The sequence below is a fragment of the Aegilops tauschii genome, chromosome 2 (assembly GCF_002575655.3).
Source record: "Aegilops tauschii subsp. strangulata cultivar AL8/78 chromosome 2, Aet v6.0, whole genome shotgun sequence".
NCBI lineage: Eukaryota > Viridiplantae > Streptophyta > Magnoliopsida > Poales > Poaceae > Aegilops > Aegilops tauschii.
Window position 1 is genome coordinate 36386911 of NC_053036.3, and position 19410 is coordinate 36406320.

Here is a 19410-nt window from a genome sequence, read left to right on the forward strand (position 1 = left end):
GCCCCAGCCCATTAGGGGCTGGTTCCCCTCCACTTTCAGCCCACGGGGCCCTCCGGGACAGGTGGCCCCACCCGGTGGACCCCCGGGACCCTTCCGGTGGTCCCGGTACAATACCGATAACCCCCGAAACTTTCCCGGTGGCCAAAACTGGACTTCCTATATATAATTCTTCACCTCCGGACCATTCCGGAACCTCTCGTGACGTCCGGGGTCTCATCCGGGACTCCGAACAACTTTCGGGTTTCCGCATACATATATCTCTACAACCCTAGCGTCACCGGACCTTAAGTGTGTAGACCCTACGGGTTCGGGAGACATGCAGACATGACCGAGACGCCTCTCCGGTCAATAACCAACAGCGGGATCTGGATACCCATGTTGGCTCCCACATGTTCCATGATGATATCATCGGGTGAACCACGGTGTCGAGGATTCAATCAATCCGTATGCAATTCCCTTTGTCAATCGGTATGTTACTTGCCCGAGATTCGATCGTCGGTATCCCAATACCTTGTTCAATCTCGTTACCGGCAAGTCTCTTTACTCGTACCGCAATGCATGATCCCGTGACTAACGCCTTAGTCACATTGAGCTCATTATGATGATGCATTACCGAGTGGGCCCAGAGATACCTCTCCGTTTACACGGAGTGACAAATCCCAGTCTCGATCCGTGCCAACCCAACAGACACTTTCGGAGATACCCGTAATGCACCTTTATAGTCACCCAGTTACGTTGTGACGTTTGGCACACCCAAAGCACTCCTACGGTATCCGGGAGTTGCACGATCTCATGGTCTAAGGAAAAGATACTTGACATTGGAAAAGCTCTAGCAAACGAAACTACACGATCTTTTATGCTATGCTTAAGTTGGGTCTTGTCCATCACATCATTCTCCTAATGATGTGATCCCGTTATCAATGACATCCTATGTCCATAGTCAGGAAACCATGACTATGTGTTGATCAACGAGCTAGTCAACTAGAGGCTTACTAGGGACAGGTTGTGGTCTATGTATTCACACATGTATTACGATTTCCGGAAAATACAATTATAGCATGAATAAAAGACTATTATCATGAACACAGAAATATAATAATAACCATTTATTATTGCCTCTAGGGCATATTTCCAACAGTCTCCCACTTGCACTAGAGTCACTAATCTAGTTACATTGTGATGAATCGAACACCCATTGCGTCCTGGTGTTGATCATGTTTTGCCCTAGGGAGAGGTTTAGTCAACGGATCTGCTACATTCAGGTCCGTGTGTACTTTACAAATATCTATGTCTCCATTTTGAACACTTTCACGAATGGAGTTGAAGCGACGCTTGATATGCCTGGTCTTCCTGTGAAACCTGGGCTCCTTCGCAAGGGCAATAGCTCCAGTGTTGTCACATAAGAGAGTCATTGGGCCCGACGCATTGGGAATCACCCCTAGGTCGGTAATGAACTCCTTCATCCAGACTGCTTCCTGTGCTGCCTCCGAGGCTGCCATGTATTCCGCTTCACATGTAGATCCCGCCACGACGCTTTGCTTGCAACTGCACCAGCTTATTGCTCCTCTATTCAAAATATACACGTATCCGGTCTGTGACTTCGAGTCATCCGGATCTGTGTCGAAGCTAGCGTCGACGTAACCCTTTACGACGAGCTCTTCGTCACCTCCATAGACGAGAAACATATCCTTAGTCCTCTTCAGGTACTTCAGGATATTCTTGACCGCTGTCCAGTGTTCCTTGCCGGGATTACTTTGGTACCTTCCTACCAAACTTACGGCAAGGTTTACATCAGGTCTGGTACACAGCATGGCATACATAATAGACCCTATGGCCGAGGCATAGGGGATGACACTCATCTCTTCTATATCTTCTGCCGTGGTCGGGCATTGAGCCGTGCTCAATTGCACACCTTGCAATACAGGCAAGAACCCCTTCTTGGACTGATCCATACTGAACTTCTTCAATATCTTGTCAAGGTATGTACTCTGTGAAAGGCCAATGAGGCGTCTTGATCTATCTCTATAGATCTTGATGCCTAATATATAAGCAGCTTCTCCAAGGTCCTTCATTGAAAAACATTTATTCAAATAGGCCTTTATACTTTCCAAGAATTCTATATCATTTCCCATCAATAATATGTCATCCACATATAATATGAGAAATGCTACAGAGCTCCCACTCACTTTCTTGTAAACACAGGCTTCTCCATAAGTCTGTGTAAACCCAAACGCTTTGATCATCTCATCAAAGCGAATGTTCCAACTCCGAGATGCTTGCACCAGCCCATAGATTGAGCGCTGGAGCTTGCATACTTTGTTAGCATTCTTAGGATCGACAAAACCTTCCGGCTGCATCATATACAACTCTTCCTTAAGGAAGCCGTTAAGGAATGCCGTTTTGACGTCCATCTGCCATATCTCATAATCATAGTATGCGGCAATTGCTAACATGATTCGGACGGACTTCAGCTTCGCTACAGGTGAGAAAGTCTCATCGTAGTCAACCCCTTGAACTTGCCGATAACCCTTAGCGACAAGTCGAGCTTTGTAGATGGTCACATTACCATCTGCGTTCGTCTTCTTCTTAAAGATCCATTTGTTTTCTATGGCTCGCCGCTCATCGGGCAAGTCAGTCAAAGTCCATACTTTATTTTCATACATGGATTCTATCTCGGATTTCATGGCTTCTAGCCATTTGTCGGAATCCGGGCCCGCCATCGCTTCTTCATAGTTCGAAGGTTCACCGTTGTCTAACAACATGATTTCCAGGACAGGGTTGCCGTACCACTCTGGTGCGGAACGTGTCCTTGTGGACCTACGAAGTTCAGTGGCAACTTGATCCGAAGCTTCATGATCATCATCATTAACTTCCTCCCCCGTCGGTGTAGGCACCACAGGAACATTTTCCCGCGCTGCGCTATTTTCCGACTCGGAAGGGGTGACTATCACCTCATCAAGTTCCACTTTCCTCCCACTCAATTCTTTCGAGAGAAACTCCTTCTCTAGAAAGGACCCGTTCTTGGCAACGAAGATCTTGCCTTCGGATCTGAGGTAGAAGGTGTACCCAATAGTTTCCTTAGGGTATCCTATGAAGACGCATTTTTCCGATTTGGGTTCGAGCTTTTCAGGTTGAAGTTTCTTGACATAAGCATCGCATCCCCAAACTTTTAGAAACGACAGCTTAGGTTTCTTCCCAAACCATAATTCATACGGTGTCGTCTCAACGGATTTAGACGGTGCCCTATTTAAAGTGAACGCGGCAGTCTCTAAAGCATAACCCCAAAATGAGAGCGGTAAATCGGTAAGAGACATCATAGATCGCACCATATCCAATAGAGTGCGATTACGACGTTCGGACACACCATTTCTCTGAGGTGTTCCAGGCGGCGTGAGTTGTGAAACTATTCCACATTTCCTTAAGTGTGTACCAAATTCGTGACTTAAATATTCTCCACCACGATCTGATCGTAAGAATTTTATTTTCCTGTCACGTTGATTCTCGACTTCACTCTGAAATTCCTTGAACTTTTCAAAGGTTTCAGACTTGTGTTTCATTAGGTAGACATACCCATATCTACTTAAGTCATCAGTGAGAGTGAGAACATAACGATATCCTCCGCGAGCCTCAACACTCATTGGACCACACACATCGGTATGTATGATTTCCAATAAGTTGGTTGCTCGCTCCATTGTTCCGGAGAACGGAGTCTTGGTCATCTTACCCATGATGCATGGTTCGCACGTGTCAAATGATTCGTAATCAAGAGACTCCAAAAGTCCATCTGCATGGAGCTTCTTCATGCGCTTGACACCAATGTGACCAAGGCGGCAGTGCCACAAGTATGTGGGACTATCGTTATCAACTTTACATCTTTTGGTATTTACACTATGAACATGTGTAGCATCACGTTCGAGATTCATCAAGAATAAACCATTGACCAGCGGGGCATGACCATAAAACATATCTCTCAAATAAATAGAACAACCATTATTCTCAGATTTAAATGAGTAGCCATCTCGAATTAAACGAGATCCAGATACAATGTTTATGCTCAAAGCTGGCACTAAATAACAATTATTGAGGTTTATAACTAATCCCGTGGGTAGATGCAGAGGTAGCGTGCCGACGGCGATCACATCGACCTTGGAACCATTCCCGACGCGCATCGTCACCTCGTCTTTTGCCAGTCTCCGTTTATTCCGTAGTTCCTGATTTGAGTTACAAATATGAGCAACCGCACCGGTATCAAATACCCAGGAGCTACTACGAGTACTGGTAAGGTACACATCAATTACTTGTATATCACATATACCTTGGGTGTTGCCGGCCTTCTTCTTGTCCGCTAAATATTTGGGGCAGTTCCGCTTCCAGTGACCACTTCCCTTGCAATAAAAGCACTCAGTCTCGGGCTTGGGTCCATTCTTTGACTTCTTCCCGGTAACTGGCTTACCGGGCGCGGCAATTCCCTTGCCGTCCTTCTTGAAGTTCTTCTTACCCTTGCCCTTCTTGAACTTAGTGGTTTTATTCACCATCAACACTTGATGTTCCTTTTTGATCTCCCCTTCCGCTGATTTTAGCATTGAATATACCTCGGGAATGGTCTTTTCCATCCCCTGCATATTGTAGTTCATCACAAAGCTCTTGTAGCTTGGTGGAAGCGACTGGAGGATTCTGTCAATGACCGCGTCATCCGGGAGATTAACTCCCAGCTGAGACAAGCGGTTGTGCAACCCAGACATTCTGAGTATGTGCTCACTAACAGAACTGTTCTCCTCCATTTTACAGCTGAAGAACTTGTCGGAGACATCATATCTCTCGACCCGGGCATGAGCTTGAAAAACCAGTTTCAGCTCCTCGAACATCTCGTATGCTCCATGTTTCTCAAAACGCTTTTGGAGACCCGGTTCTAAGCTGTAAAGCATGCCGCACTGAACGAGGGAGTAATCATCAGCACGCTGCTGCCAAGCGTTCATAACGTCTTGGTTCTCAGGGATTGGTGCTTCACCTAGCGGTGCTTCTAAGACATAATCTTTCTTGGCAACTATGAGGATGAGCCTCAGGTTCCGGACCCAGTCCGTATAGTTGCTGCCATCATCTTTCAGCTTGGTTTTCTCTAGGAAAGCGTTGAAATTGAGGACAACGTGGGCCATTTGATCTACAATACATAGTGTAAAGATTTTTAGACTAAGTTCATGATAATTAAGTTCATATAATCAAATTATTTAATGAACTCCCACTCAGATAGACATCCCTCTAGTTATCTAAGTGAAACATGATCCGAACTCAACTAGGCCGTGTCCGATCATCACGTGAGACGGACTAGTCAAGATCGGTGAACATCTCCATGTTGATCGTATCTTCTATACGACTCATGCTCGACCTTTCGGTCCTCCGTGTTCCGAGGCCATGTCTGTACATGCTAGGCTCGTCAAGTCAACCTAAGTGTATTGCGTGTGTTCCGAGGCCATGTCTGTACATGCTAGGCTCGTCAACACCCGTTGTATGCGAACGTAAGAATCTATCACACCCGATCATCACGTGGTGCTTCGAAACGACGAACCTTCGCAACGGTGCACAGTTAGGGTGAACACTTTCTTGAAATTATTATAAGGGATCATCCTACTTGCTACCGTCGTTCTAAGCAAATAAGATGCAAAAACATGATAAACATCACATGCAATCAAATAGTGACATGATATGGCCAATATCATCATGCTCCTTTGATCTCCATCTTCGGGGCACCATGATCATCTTCGTCACCGGCATGACACCATGATCTCCATCATCATGATCTCCATCATTGTGTCTTCATGAAGTTGTCACGCCAACGATTACTTCTACTTCTATGGCTAACCGTTTAGCAACAAAGTAAAGTAAATTACATGGCGTTATTCAATGACACGCAGGTCATGCAAAATAATAAAGACAACTCCTATGGCTCCTGCCGGTTGTCATACTCATCGACATGCAAGTCGTGATTCCTATTACAAGAATATGATCAATCTCATACATCACATATATCATTCATCACATCTTCTGGCCATATCATATCACATATATCACTTGCTGCAAAAACAAGTTAGACGTCCTCTAATTGTTGTTGCAAGTTTTTACGTGGTTTGTAGGTTTCTAGCAAGAACGATTTCTTACCTACGTATGACCACAACGTGATTTGCCAATTTCTATTTACCCTTCATAAGGACCCTTTTCATCGAATCCGTTCCGACTAAAGTAGGAGAGACAGACACCCGCTAGCCACCTTATGCAACTAGTGCATGTCAGTCGGTGGAACCTGTCTCACGTAAGCGTACGTGTAAGGTCGGTCCGGGCCGCTTCATCCTACAATGCCGCCGAAACAACAAACGACTAGTAGCGGCAAGAAGAATTGGCAACATCAACGCCCACAACTTCTTTGTGTTCTACTCGTGCATAGTAACTACGCATAGGCCTGGCTCATGATGCCACTGTTGGGAATCGTAGCATAATTTAAAATTTTCCTACGCTCACCAAGATGCATCTATAGAGTCTACTAGCAACGAGGGGAAAGGAGTGGATCTACATACCCTTGTAGATCGCGAGCGGAAGCGTTCCAATGAACGTGGATGACGGAGTCGTACTCGCCGTGATCCAAATCACCGATGACCGAGTGCCGAACGGACGGCACCTCCGCGTTCAACACACGTACGGTGCAGCGACGTCTCCTCCTTTCTTGATCCAGCAAGGGGGGAGGAGAGGTTGATGGAGATCCAACAGCACGACGGTGTGGTGGTGGATGTAGCGGCTCTCCGGCAGGGCTTCACCGAGCTTCTGCGCGAGAGAGAGAGGTGTTGCAGGGGAGGAGGGAGGCGCCAAAGGCTGTAGTGTGCTGCCCTCCCTCCCCCCCCCTTTATATAGGCCCCCAAGGGGGGTGCGCAGCCCTTGGAGATGGGATCTCCAAGGGGGGGGCGGCGGCCAAGGGGGGAAGGGGTTGCCTTGCCCCCCAAGGCAAGGGGAAACTCCCCCCCCCCTAGGGTTCCCAACCCTAGGCGCATGGGGGGAGGCCCAAGGGGGGCGCCCCAGCCCACTAGGGGCTGGTTCCCTTCCACTTTCAGCCCACGGGGCCCTCCGGGACAGGTGGCCCCACCCGGTGGACCCCCGGGACCCTTCCGGTGGTCCCGGTACAATACCGATAACCCCCGAAACTTTCCCGGTGGCCAAAACTGGACTTCCTATATATAATTCTTCACCTCCGGACCATTCCGGAACCTCTCGTGACGTCCGGGATCTCATCCGGGACTCCGAACAACTTTCGGGTTTCCGCATACATATATCTCTACAACCCTAGCGTCACCGAACCTTAAGTGTGTAGACCCTACGGGTTCGGGAGACATGCAGACATGACCGAGACGCCTCTCCGGTCAATAACCAACAGCGGGATCTGGATACCCATGTTGGCTCCCACATGTTCCACGATGATCTCATCGGATGAACCACGGTGTCGAGGATTCAATCAATCCCGTATACAATTCCCTTTGTCAATCGGTATGTTACTTGCCCGAGATTCGATCGTCGGTATCCCAATACCTTGTTCAATCTCGTTACCGGCAAGTCTCTTTACTCGTACCGCAATGCATGATCCCGTGACTAACGCCTTAGTCACATTGAGCTCATTATGATGATGCATTACCGAGTGGGCCCAGAGATACCTCTCCGTCATACGGAGTGACAAATCCCAGTCTCGATCCGTGCCAACCCAACAGACACTTTCGGAGATACCCGTAGTGCACCTTTATAGTCACCCAGTTACGTTGTGACGTTTGGCACACCCAAAGCACTCCTACGGTATCCGGGAGTTGCACGATCTCATGGTCTAAGGAAAAGATACTTGACATTGGAAAAGCTCTAGCAAACAAAACTACACGATCTTTTATGCTATGCTTAGGATTGGGTCTTATCCATCACATCATTCTCCTAATGATGTGATCCCGTTATCAATGACATCCTATGTCCATAGTCAGGAAACCGTGACTATCTGTTGATCAACGAGCTAGTCAACTAGAGGCTTACTAGGGACAGGTTGTGGTCTATGTATTCACACATGTATCACGATTTCCGGACAATACAATTATAGCATGAATAATAGACAATTACCATGAACAAATAAATATAATAATAACCATTTATTATTGCCTCTAGGGCATATTTCCAACAGTAGAGACTATTTGGTTCATTTTTTTTGGTTTGCTGCCTTATTTTTCTTTCTTATTTGTTTAGGGTTTGAGATGTATTCCAACTATTCTGATTCTAGTTCAAAATGAGATAAAGTGGATGCTTTAGAGACATAATATATTCTAATTTCTCTTACTCTAGATCTGATAAAGTGATTAGACTTTCAGTTCTGCAGATGTTAGGTCATGAGCTCAATTATTTTGTTACTCGTACATATTTTGCAACCACCTGAATAGTTTGAATCGTGGAGTGTTTGCTTACCACACATATATACAAATAAAACATTAAGAATCGTGGTAGCACAATGTTTGGTTTTGGTGATGGAGTAATATTGGTATTTACTGATGGTAAATGCTAGCTTAGTTGCTGCTACCCATTATTGATTTATTTACTTAGCTGTTCCTTAATCTTTTTTGCAGGACTTGGCTGTTTTTTGCTGTCATTGAAAAGGCTAGACATTTGTTAATACTTCTATCTCTATAGTGGTTGGTCCCCCTCATGTCGAACAAGACGTTGTTAGACTGGTGGATACGCTCATCGAGTTGCAAAAGCAATGTGGCAGGAAAAATCTTAGAGATCCACCATTGCGTTAATCCTGGTGGATGATTTGGAAAGAACGAAATGAGAGAGTTTTCAGACAGACTATAAGCACGACAGCCACAATGTTCCCTAAAGTTCAGATTGGTTCAAAACTTTGAGCAGATGCTGGTAGAAGGCGCGCACTAGCACTTGCTGAACAACCTCTTAACCTGATTGAGCTCCCTGGCTTCTGTTTTAGTTTAGGTCCTTTCTTTATGTTATTCTTTCACCTTTAGCCTCATGGCTAGTTCCTGTTCACCTTGTTAAACATCATGTATAGAGGCGTGTGCACGTATTGTATTCTGTTGTAATCCTAGCTAGGTTATTATGGATGGACTCCTCCTTATCTCCTGTATAGCTTTACGTGAGGATCAAGTCTCTGTAATAACCTAGGCAACCTGTACCTCTCGGTTGATCTCTGATCGATCTATATAACGTGAACACGTCCCTGCCGCAGAGGCATACGCTTCCAGCCTTCTCTCACATGGTATCAGCAGCACAGTAGATAGGCCAACATTTGGTCCTTTTTCCATGAGCCAAAACCTCAGCAGCTCATGTCAAACTAGTTGATGAAAGGGAATCTGTGACAACATATATAGTAACAATCATCTAGTATTAATTACGGTGAACTTATTTGTTCCTACAGGGAGGTAGGACTGCAATTTTCAAATCTTGTAAATATATTATTAATCTGGTTCAGTTGAAGCAATCTCTTCCAAGAGACAAGCTTGATTTGGTGTGCACACACACACACACACACCCACACGCGCGCGCGCGCACACACAGTTTTCTGCATTTTTCTTCAAACATGGTGAGCCTAAACTGAACCAAAACGTCATACCATCCAAAACTGAAGCACCAAAACGTACAGAGTGCGGGCTTTGGTTCAGTTTGAGGTATTCTGAACTGCCGTAGATGGGTGAGAGGGGAAGCTCACTCACCACGTTTTGGTTCAGTTTAAGGTGAAGATGGATGGATGTTGGCCTGCTGCTACATCTCCTCTCTCTGACCACTCTACCTGCTGCACCTACAGAGACAAGACGAGGCAAGGTTCAGAGAAACAGAGAAGAGAGGAGAGGGGAGAGGGAGAGCAAGTGGTGGCTTACCACCTACGCAAGCAAGTGGCAAAAGAAAGACCGTAGAATATAATTTTAACATATCAGACTCAGAGGATGAAGTAGACCCTGCTATGGACGAATCTGAATGGCCACCGTCTCTGTGCGCTTTGCATGTTTTCTCCTCAAGGTCGGGCTGGTTGGAGGAAAGGTCTTTCGTTCGACAGGGAAAGGCTGCTGGCACCATCGCTGATATGCGATCTTCTGACTTGTACGAGAGACGTTATGCCGTCTATCACGGGGGGCACACTTTACGTGCACTGCAAAACTGATTTCATAATGAGGTACCTAAAACTCTTTAAACTCGTCTATTTTTCTCCTACCAATTTCTTCATGAGTGACGTATAGTATTTTCTACTTACATGGTTTATTCGCATGTCTATTGATGGTATATTTTGCAGGATATATTTGACAAATGATACATACGAAATAATTAAACCACCGATGGATGGTGAACTAATTGAATGCCGAAAGTTTCGTCTTGGACGATCAGAAAAAGGGGTGTACCTTGCATCTATTAGTCGTTTTGGGTGGTTTGCATATACTTCAATTACATATCGTCTTCAGGTTTGGGTCCTTGAGGAATCGAGTGGCCAGACGAATTGGGTCTTGAAGCATAACAATTGCCTTAGACCTACAATGCCTTATGACGGTCCTGTTCTTGGTTCATGGGTCTTACAGGATATTAACTGCAACGAGTATCTCAAAGAGTACAAGAAGCACAATATAACACCTGACGATGACGTGGAACAACTATTAGAAAAGAAAATTAAGTTGATAAACTCCGTCAAGGAAACGCTAGTGGAAGCAAAGGTTGAATGGGACTCTGAAAATGTTGACATTCTTGACAATGAATATATGGTTGGTGGTTGTCACGACGGACACATGTATATCCTTGGATTTCATCCATATAAAGAAGTTGTCTTTTTGAATGTATCATCATACAGAGGAGCGGCCCCATGCAGAGGATTGGCCTATCATTTGAAGGATTCAAAGGTTCAGGATCTAGGCTACTTGTACCCAACAATTTATCATGTATTTTCAGAGTTCGAGCAGTCCATAACCGAGTCATTTACATACACACCTTGTTGGACAGGGCACCCGGAAGCAACAAGAATGTAGAAAGTCATCTCAAAGACTCGTATGTTAGTTGGACCAATTGAATATCCTGTCAAAGGCTTTGTTCTTTTTTATTAGCACTGAATTTATCCATTTGAATAAAATTTATATGTTCTCCGTTGCCGTTTTAAGAACATGAGATCTAAGATTGCGTCATTAGAAAACGAAAAAACATATCTTATATAACCATTTACATCATGATATGTCCATCATTGGTTTGTTTGACAACTCCAACAGTGATTCGTGAAGGACCCGGGATCATTTAGATAGACATAGCAGAATAATTACTAATAGCAATTCTAGCCGATCCCCTAAAAGTCTACAAGGGAGTAAAATTTTCAGTATACTCCTGTAACCGGCACCTAGCCGAACTCCTAAAATCTATAGAGTACATTTTTTTACTCCTCCGCCGAAAAGAACCCCCATGACGCCTAAATATACTAGGTGCCCACGCGGCTGATTAAAATCTTGCCCGCCTATTTTTCCCGCCCTCGCGGCTGCCTCCTTCCCGCCGCCGCCCGCTCCATGCGCCGCCGTCGCCACCGATGGCTGCCTCTGTTGCCAGAATGGGTAGCCAAGAGCCTTCTGCCACACCGCCGGCCACCATTGCTGGCTTGTCCCCACCGGAAACCACCCCCGCACCGCCGCCCGCACGGAAGAAGAGGTTGGGGGGGGGGGGGGGGGTTGAAAAATGTTCACTGTCCGGAAGCACTGGCTCCAACCCCATGCAAGTCCGCCGGGGGTGGCCACTGCCTCTTCGGCGATGGTCGGCTGCCCTCGCACAACTCCCGGCAACGGCGAGAGAGCTATGAAACCGACGGCCGCGGCATCGCGGTCACCAAGGAGGACGCGAAGATGAAGAAAAGGAAGGCCTCTCCGTCCCCCCGTCCACGTCCGGCGCATCATTCATCATCTCCGGCCATCCATACGGCCATTGTTCCATAAATTATGAAAATAATGGAAAAAAAATCATGCGTCTTTATACATTAGTTAATACAGAAGCTGCAGTAGGTAATTTTCTAAGTATGTTGCATACGCTCAAGCAAAACGTTTATAGTTTTCAAAGTAAAGAATGTTTCAGCCTGTTTGCAATGGCACCCTGCCTTTGGGTCGGATGCATGATACGGGTATAAATATGCCGCAGTTGGGTCCCTGGAGAGGAGCGGTACACAAATTCCACACGAGACGAGGGGAGAAGCGAGAAAATCCAGCGAGGAAAGAAATGGGCCCGAAGAGAGAATACGATGACCTGGCCCAGCCATCGAGCGAGGGAAGCAGCGGAGACGACGACGGCGGCGGCGGCGATGCTAGACCGACGAAGGCCCCACGGTTGCCGGCAGCACCGCCACCGCCCGCGCAGTCTCCCTCTCGCGACCAGACGGGGCTTCCCACCTCACCGTCCCCGCTTCAGCCTCCAGGGTCCCCGCCGCCTCCCGCCGACAAGGATCCGGTGAGTTCTCAGCGCCTTGTACCATCTTGGGTTGCGATTGCTCGGCGATCTTTTCGCCAGAATCTGGTCCGGTCGGCGAAATTGCGTGTTCTTGCCCTGTTTCTTGCGCCCAGTTTGTGGGGGATACGAGTTCTTGGCTGGCTGTCGGATCGGGCGCGGTGGTCAGTTCATGGGGGGATGAGTTCTTGGCTGAAGCATCAGCTGCGGTCGTAGGTTCCTCGAATGGATTGGCTTGACACTTCTGCAAGTTCTTGTAGTTCGGGGGGATTTTCTAATTTGACCCAAAATTGTGTTCTGATAGTTCTTGGTACAATCAGCTGAACTTGGTAACCTAAGAAGGATGTTCTGGTATTCCCCGTTCACTCCATTTGTGCTGGAAAATTCCTCTTATACAAGGAATGCTCTACCATTTTCTAGGTGGAGCTGGAAGAAGGGGAGCTAGGAGATGATGAATATTCAGGGGAGGACGAAGAGGATGATCAGGATTCGGAAGGGGAGCTCGGGGGGTCACTTCCTGGTAACTTCCTCTCTACACTATTCATGGGTGATCTGAGGAAACATACCAGATGATATCATTTCATTGTAACTTATTCTCTCTGCTGGTCAGATGGGAGAACGGATCGTGCCCTCACTGGTGGTTTCCGGTGGCCACATGCTCGTCCGACAGCATTAGGACCTCAGGTGAGAATGCTGTACCTCGGAGTTTTTTAAGCTCTTCAACCATGAAGTGAATGCACTCTATAATGCAGTAAATTATCTTTTTCGTGCTCGGTTCAATTTCAGACCACCTGAGTGTACCTGACCTCCCAAACGTCCTATTAGTCTATTACCGTAGACTATCACAAGATATTCATTTTTTTTTTGCCAATTGACTATCACATGATATTTGGGAGTTACATTCTCAAACATTTCCTCAGTAAACTTGCTCAGTGCCCCAGTCGTTCTGTGTTTGTTTACTCTTTCAGTATATAATCTTAGATGTTGTATTGAGCAATTGCAGTGGACCTGATGTCAGCAGATGTTAAAGCAAGATCAGTGTGAAATGTAATCGATATTTTGCACCTTATGATTTCTGCTTCTTTGAAACAAAAGTTCTCTTACCATGAAGTCCTCAAGTTTTTCCCATGTGTGAAAACCATAAAAACAATTTTGCTTCATCAGTATTACTGTTCAAATCCATTCTCAAGATAGATGAATGTTGCATATCATCCATCATGCCTTAATGCTACCTTTTGTGATTCTTATTCTTGTCATTGTAGGAACAACTCTCGGAATTGGTTCGTGAATCTCCAGATAATTCCATCATCCAGGAAAAGATGAAGGTTTGTCTGCCTTCAGCTAATTTCATGCTAAGCATTGTCATTATTTAGTTTGTTGTGCATATCTGAAAATCATTTTGTTATATAGATTCTCAGTAAGCATTATGTGCTCTTCAGAAGAACTCGCCAAGATGGCAGCTGTTTTTACAGAGCTTTTATGTTCTCCTACATGGTAACTGTTTCAGTTTACTTAATCATGATGATGGTGTTCCTTTCTTGATCTGCATGGAAATGTATTACAAAATAGGCTTGTCTACAGGAGATCCTTCGACAGATGCAAGATAAACAAGCTGAGGTTACTCGTCTTATGGAATGTTTGGATATGTCTAAAGATAGATTCTCTTGTCTTGAGTGGAACAAAGCATACTTCTCAATAGATCCTGAAGAATACTTCTCAAGTGTTGTTTCTGTAAGTACTGTACTAGCTTACAAAGGCATAAACATTTTTCCCCTTATCTCCTTATCCATTTATGTACACAATAATTATGTGGGACATATATAGTTGCTAACAATAGTATGTATCTCTTTTGTTGCCTGAATTGTTCTAAAAAATAACTGAACTCATGCTGCCTCGTCAGACTGTTAACCTTCAACCATCTCCTAAAAATTAACAGACTGAACAATGCCTTAAAGAAAATAACAAATGGATAAGATGATGCAGAGTGCGGAACACTACATGGGTAGGGCACTAGAATGTTTTATTCTTTAACAGTTGTATAAAATTTTCAGTTTGCCATGTTTTATGTTGTTCTTGATGATTGTAGTTTCGATTTCAAATTTTCGCTCAATTGTGGGCACTATGCCACTATCTAACAGCTATAAGTGCTTGCTGCGAACACCAAATTCACTATGAACATAATTGAGCATTACGTATCAATCAGCATGATCTTTGGCTGGGTTTATATGATATTGTTTCGCCACTACTTCTGGAAGAGGGATGGACTCCTGTAGCACTTTGACATTCTCTTCATGATATAGCTTAAATTACATACATAACCTAGTGTCTGCACTTTGTTTCAGGAGCTCAATGAGGTTCTCGATGTCATTGCAGCAGGGTATGTGTATGTTTTAACTTGATTTTCATAGAAAGGTCTTGACGATATGTTTAAGATACCTTCATTTCGTGTTAGTTATATTTTTGTTTACAAGCAAATTCTTTTGTTTTTTGTAGCTGTACTTCTGAATGGCTGTACCAGAGAAGCCTGCAGGAGTCCTTTTCAGGCAGGAGTAAGGATAGCAATCCTTGCTTAGGATGTGTTGTTTGTCTATTTGTTCTGTATATAACATGTTATTTTTGCCAGTTATATCTCTCCTTAGGTTGATTACTGAGACTGAAATCCGTACAGACGAGTTCTACAAGCAATCTATCCCTACAAATTTGAATGTCCTCCAGGTGGAATTTCTGCTCCCTCGTACTATCCTCGGATATCATTCTCGATATACTACATATGGATTATCTTGCCCTCTTTGTCTTCCAAGACTTGGCATACTAATTACCTTTCTCTCTGGATAAACATTTAAACTCAGAAATAAAGTTTGCCACTAGTGATTTACGATATAAAGATAACCAATACTACGTTTACCACTGACAGATTACACTCACCATTATTCCACATATATGGTTGTGATAACAGTTCTGTTGGAAAGCGGTGCGATCCCTGGATGCTGAAGCTACCACTACACAAATGAGGGCTTTAACGTATGCACTTGGCATACCGTTGCGTGTCGAAGTCGTGGACAAGAGCTCGACTGATCGAGGTGTGTTAGTGAAGCGCCTCGATTTCTTCCATGAGTCCGACTTGGAGAAGGGCCCTCTCCGTTTGACTCGGAGCTACCTTTCCTCGAGCACAGCTCCTATACCGCTGAAGCAGGGAAGCTACGATGCCGACTTGCTATCATCTGATGGCACACCCATGCTGACCTTACTGTGTCGGCGTGGCCATTGTGACATTCTTTACCGCAAGTGAACAAACTATGCGAGTTCGCTCGCTCGACAAAAACTTCCCTCCGGGATGATTATAGGGAAACCTAGTAACAGTCTTGTATAGTGTGTGTGGCCGTTTGTCGGTCTGCTCCCAAACAACCTGTAACTACTTCTGCTACGAGGTTTACCCTGAATGACATGCCATGCTCGGCTCCTTGGTTCTCTTGTTCTTGCTGAAGCTGCTGTTAGTTACTCATGTATTTCGAAGGAAGCTACAGAATAGAAGATGTGATAGGAACATATGAAGAATTATTGGGATACTGTTGTGTGCAAGATTTGCAACATCAGGCCTGGCTTATATCAGATTCTTCGAGTAAGCAATTTCGATATGAGCTTGACTGCTAATGCAAAGTCAAGAACTTCTTTGAAACCAAACCTGGATTATATCAGATGAATTGAACATCGAATGTGAATCTTGTGTAATCTTTAATTTTACTTTTCTTCACAGGCCTCTTATCTCTTCACAGATAAGCGAGAGTGAATACACATAACTTTTTTTCAGTTTGTGGCAGTGTGTTTCTAGGGCATGAAATTCTGACTGATGCAGTATGGTGCCAATCCCAGTTACTTTCAAATATCGAAACTTGCACTTCTCCAGCGAGAACTTAAATGCTATTTATATGAACTTAAATGCTTGTTGCACAACTTACATCATTGTTAATTGCTTCACATTTGTTGATAGCCCAATTTCTTCTCAGTTTAGGCTTTTAGCTGATCGACGTCTTGGCGTTGTCCAAGATGAGTTTCGCACTACTCTCGGTTGTTCAGACCATTACTATAGTAAAAGCCATGCAAGTGCCAGGAAAAATGGGTTTCAGTCAAAACCGAAGCCATCTATTGACACTAACATAGAAAAAACTCGACAACTCGAGGGCCTCCTGAAACAACAGATAATTTGTCAATCGTAGGTCACAACCACGCTATGTGAGTAATATCAGGACCTATAAGATCTAGATATCGATAATAAAATACTATATGAGTAGCAAAATAAAACTGATATAGCAAGCAGTAACCCATCAGGGCTATCCTCAAAGGAAAAAGAAAAATCCAGAGCTGCTCAGCCACACTTTCCAACACCAAGCTACTCCCTTCTAATTTGCTTCCTGGACGTAGTATAGTTAGCTGCGCTATGATGTGTCCCCGTTTGGTCACAAAGGGATCTGGTTGAGCAAACAGCCTGAGTCTTGTTTAACAGACTAGGATCTTTGTATTTCGTAGACCGCCCACCAAAGGCTTACGATACCGGATGGCACACGAACAAACCAGCACAAGAAAGCCATGGCGGTAGCAGTCATGAAGTTTGGACAGTGATTTCCCGGGCAAGATCTGAGATCATTGTCAAGGAGAACGGTGATGCCTGCCGATCCACACGCTGCGCTGAAGATCATTGCTCCTGTGACCTATGGACAAAACGTCAGGGTCAAAAACCAAATTGTTTTTAGGAGAAATAAAGATAGACATGACGGGTAAATGATTCTTTGCCTATTCAAAACACAATGAATGACAGATGGTTGTTTGTTTGAGGTGCCTGAGAAAACATGACTTACCCAGTCCCCAAGAGCAAGTATGCTGAAAGCTCGGGCATTTCGGAAGGAACGTTTGAAAAGAAGTGCATAGAGATCCACAATGGCCACAGCGAGGCTCCACAGGCATTGCACAGTTGCTGCTACTATGAGGTAGCTGCTCAAAAGAACAACAATACGTTCATCTACAGAAGAGAGAAAAATCCTGTATTTTGAGTTCTAACAGCAGCATCCTAAGTGAAAAACCGTTGATTTACGGCACTAAAAATATAATGTACCATACTAGTACTTGTTTCACGCTGATACTACTCCCAATACTGAATGTAGATCTTCAAATGTTTTCCTCAAGGAAGGAAATGTATGCATGCGATTGTCCAATTACAATCATACTATCCTGAATTCTGGTAACCAAAGTGTGAACAACACTTTTCAGCGTACACAACAAAAATGGTTTTGACTGAATGCCTAGATAACTATGTCATGTGAATTGTCCAAACAAAAAAACCATGTGAAGATCAAACTCCTGATTTTTGCAGAAAATGCTTATGACTATGGATTTATGGTCAGAAAAAAATCTCAAGCTAAACATTGTTGTGTCCAAAAAACACAACTGAGAAAACATCACAGTGAACATGATCACGCGACCATCTGATCGTACTGCCTCTTTCAGGCTGCCAAGCTAACTGAAAAACTGCACGAACAGATATATACGAGCATTTCTCAAGGACACAATACTAATTAATTTCCACTGCAAACTTATGCCTGAAAGAGGGAGAGGGAGAGACGCTGGAAAGTTTGGCTAATGCAGTCATTCAAAGGCACATACATACATAACCCACACGATGAAGAATAACCCCTGAAAAATTCTGTGAAACCCGACAGGTAGACGATGTAGCTACTGCAAATTGGCTCCGAAACAAAATTGAAACACTAGGAAGAAAATCGCGGAGCAGGAGAGGAGAAGGCAGAGAGCAGGAGGAGAGGACGCACCGGAACGCGGTGACGGAGGCGAATCCGTGGGTGGACGCCATGGCGGCGAGCGCGGCGGCCGCGAAGGCGGCCTGCGCGAGGCGCATCCCGGGCCGGCACCGCTTCCCCCGGTTGCTCATAATCACCCCAGGCGGCGCGTTCCCGTCCCCGTTCGCCCCCTCACCCTGCACCGCCGGCGCTGCCGCCTGCTGCCCCTGCACCTGTCACTACGCCGGCGGCGCCGCCACCACCGCCGGGTGGGGGTGCACCACCGGATGGCTGTACAACCGCGGCATCGTCTCCTTTCCTCCCTTGCAATCCTCCCTTCCTCCTCGACCCACGCAACCAAAAGGTGGTAGCTAGTAGAAGTACCTTGCTTCGTCTGTTGGTTTCTCTTCTCACTCCAAGCTAGAGTCCCAATGACAGTGAGTGAGCGTTCAGTTTAGACACTCTGAGTCGACCCTGGGGCCTGCACGTGGCACCTTGGTCTGGTCTTTGTGAGCTTTGAAATTTCCTCCCAATTGTTTCACTTTTTTCTTTTACCATTCGGTATGGGTGGTGAGATATCTCAAAAACAATGAACAAATGTTATTACACTTTTTAAGATTTTGTAGTTTCTTGTTCGCAAGATCGAGCATGTTCAACTCTGGCTGTAAGGAAAGGTGGTCCATCACTCCACGTCATTACTAAATGTGCTTGCACCGTCCATTCACACCTCTCTCTCTCTCTCTCCCCCTCTCTCTCTCTCGACCACAATTCTTTCTCCCTCCAGGATCTCCAGACAATCTTACGTGCAATGCATGTATTCTGTTTCATTAAAAATGAAAAAAAAAAATCATCATAACAGTTTGGCCTCACTCGCAAGGTTGGTTGGTTAGGAGTACAGTGGTATCCCCATCCTAGCAATTTCGAAAACAGTTTAACCATAGCCGTTTGCGCAAGAAAAGTAAACCCACATGAAAACTATGACAAAACATAGAGGAAACAATATTCATACACCATTCGAACCACCTGCATCTTGCAAAAATCAGCTAATGGTTTATCAGGGGCTGACATCGAGGAGTCGGTGTCAATAGTGCCACTGTGCCAGAGGGCGCGTCAGGGTTTCAGGAGCGTTGGCTGACCACATGTAACTCAAACC

General features: G+C 45.1%; 2 protein-coding genes across 2 annotated transcripts; one reads left to right on the plus strand and one right to left on the minus strand.

Annotated features, from left to right (window-relative positions):
• Positions 1 to 12229: 12229 nt before the first annotated feature.
• On the plus strand, positions 12230 to 15945 carry LOC109772745 (OVARIAN TUMOR DOMAIN-containing deubiquitinating enzyme 1-like). Its single transcript, XM_020331443.4, has 10 exons — positions 12230 to 12474; positions 12892 to 12991; positions 13082 to 13155; positions 13734 to 13796; positions 13882 to 13965; positions 14053 to 14202; positions 14814 to 14848; positions 14965 to 15020; positions 15095 to 15186; positions 15428 to 15945. The coding sequence occupies exons 1-10, from the start codon at positions 12247 to 12249 to the stop codon at positions 15758 to 15760; spliced, it is 1215 nt and encodes a 404-aa protein (XP_020187032.1). The 5' UTR covers positions 12230 to 12246; the 3' UTR covers positions 15761 to 15945.
• Positions 15946 to 16187: 242 nt separating this feature from the next.
• On the minus strand, positions 16188 to 18571 carry LOC141041514 (CASP-like protein 5A3). The gene is made up of 3 exons (XM_073507800.1): positions 18291 to 18571; positions 17325 to 17457; positions 16188 to 17177 (listed from the first exon to the last, which is right to left on the minus strand). The coding sequence occupies exons 1-3, from the start codon at positions 18407 to 18409 to the stop codon at positions 16974 to 16976; spliced, it is 456 nt and encodes a 151-aa protein (XP_073363901.1). The 5' UTR covers positions 18410 to 18571; the 3' UTR covers positions 16188 to 16973.
• Positions 18572 to 19410: the final 839 nt, after the last annotated feature.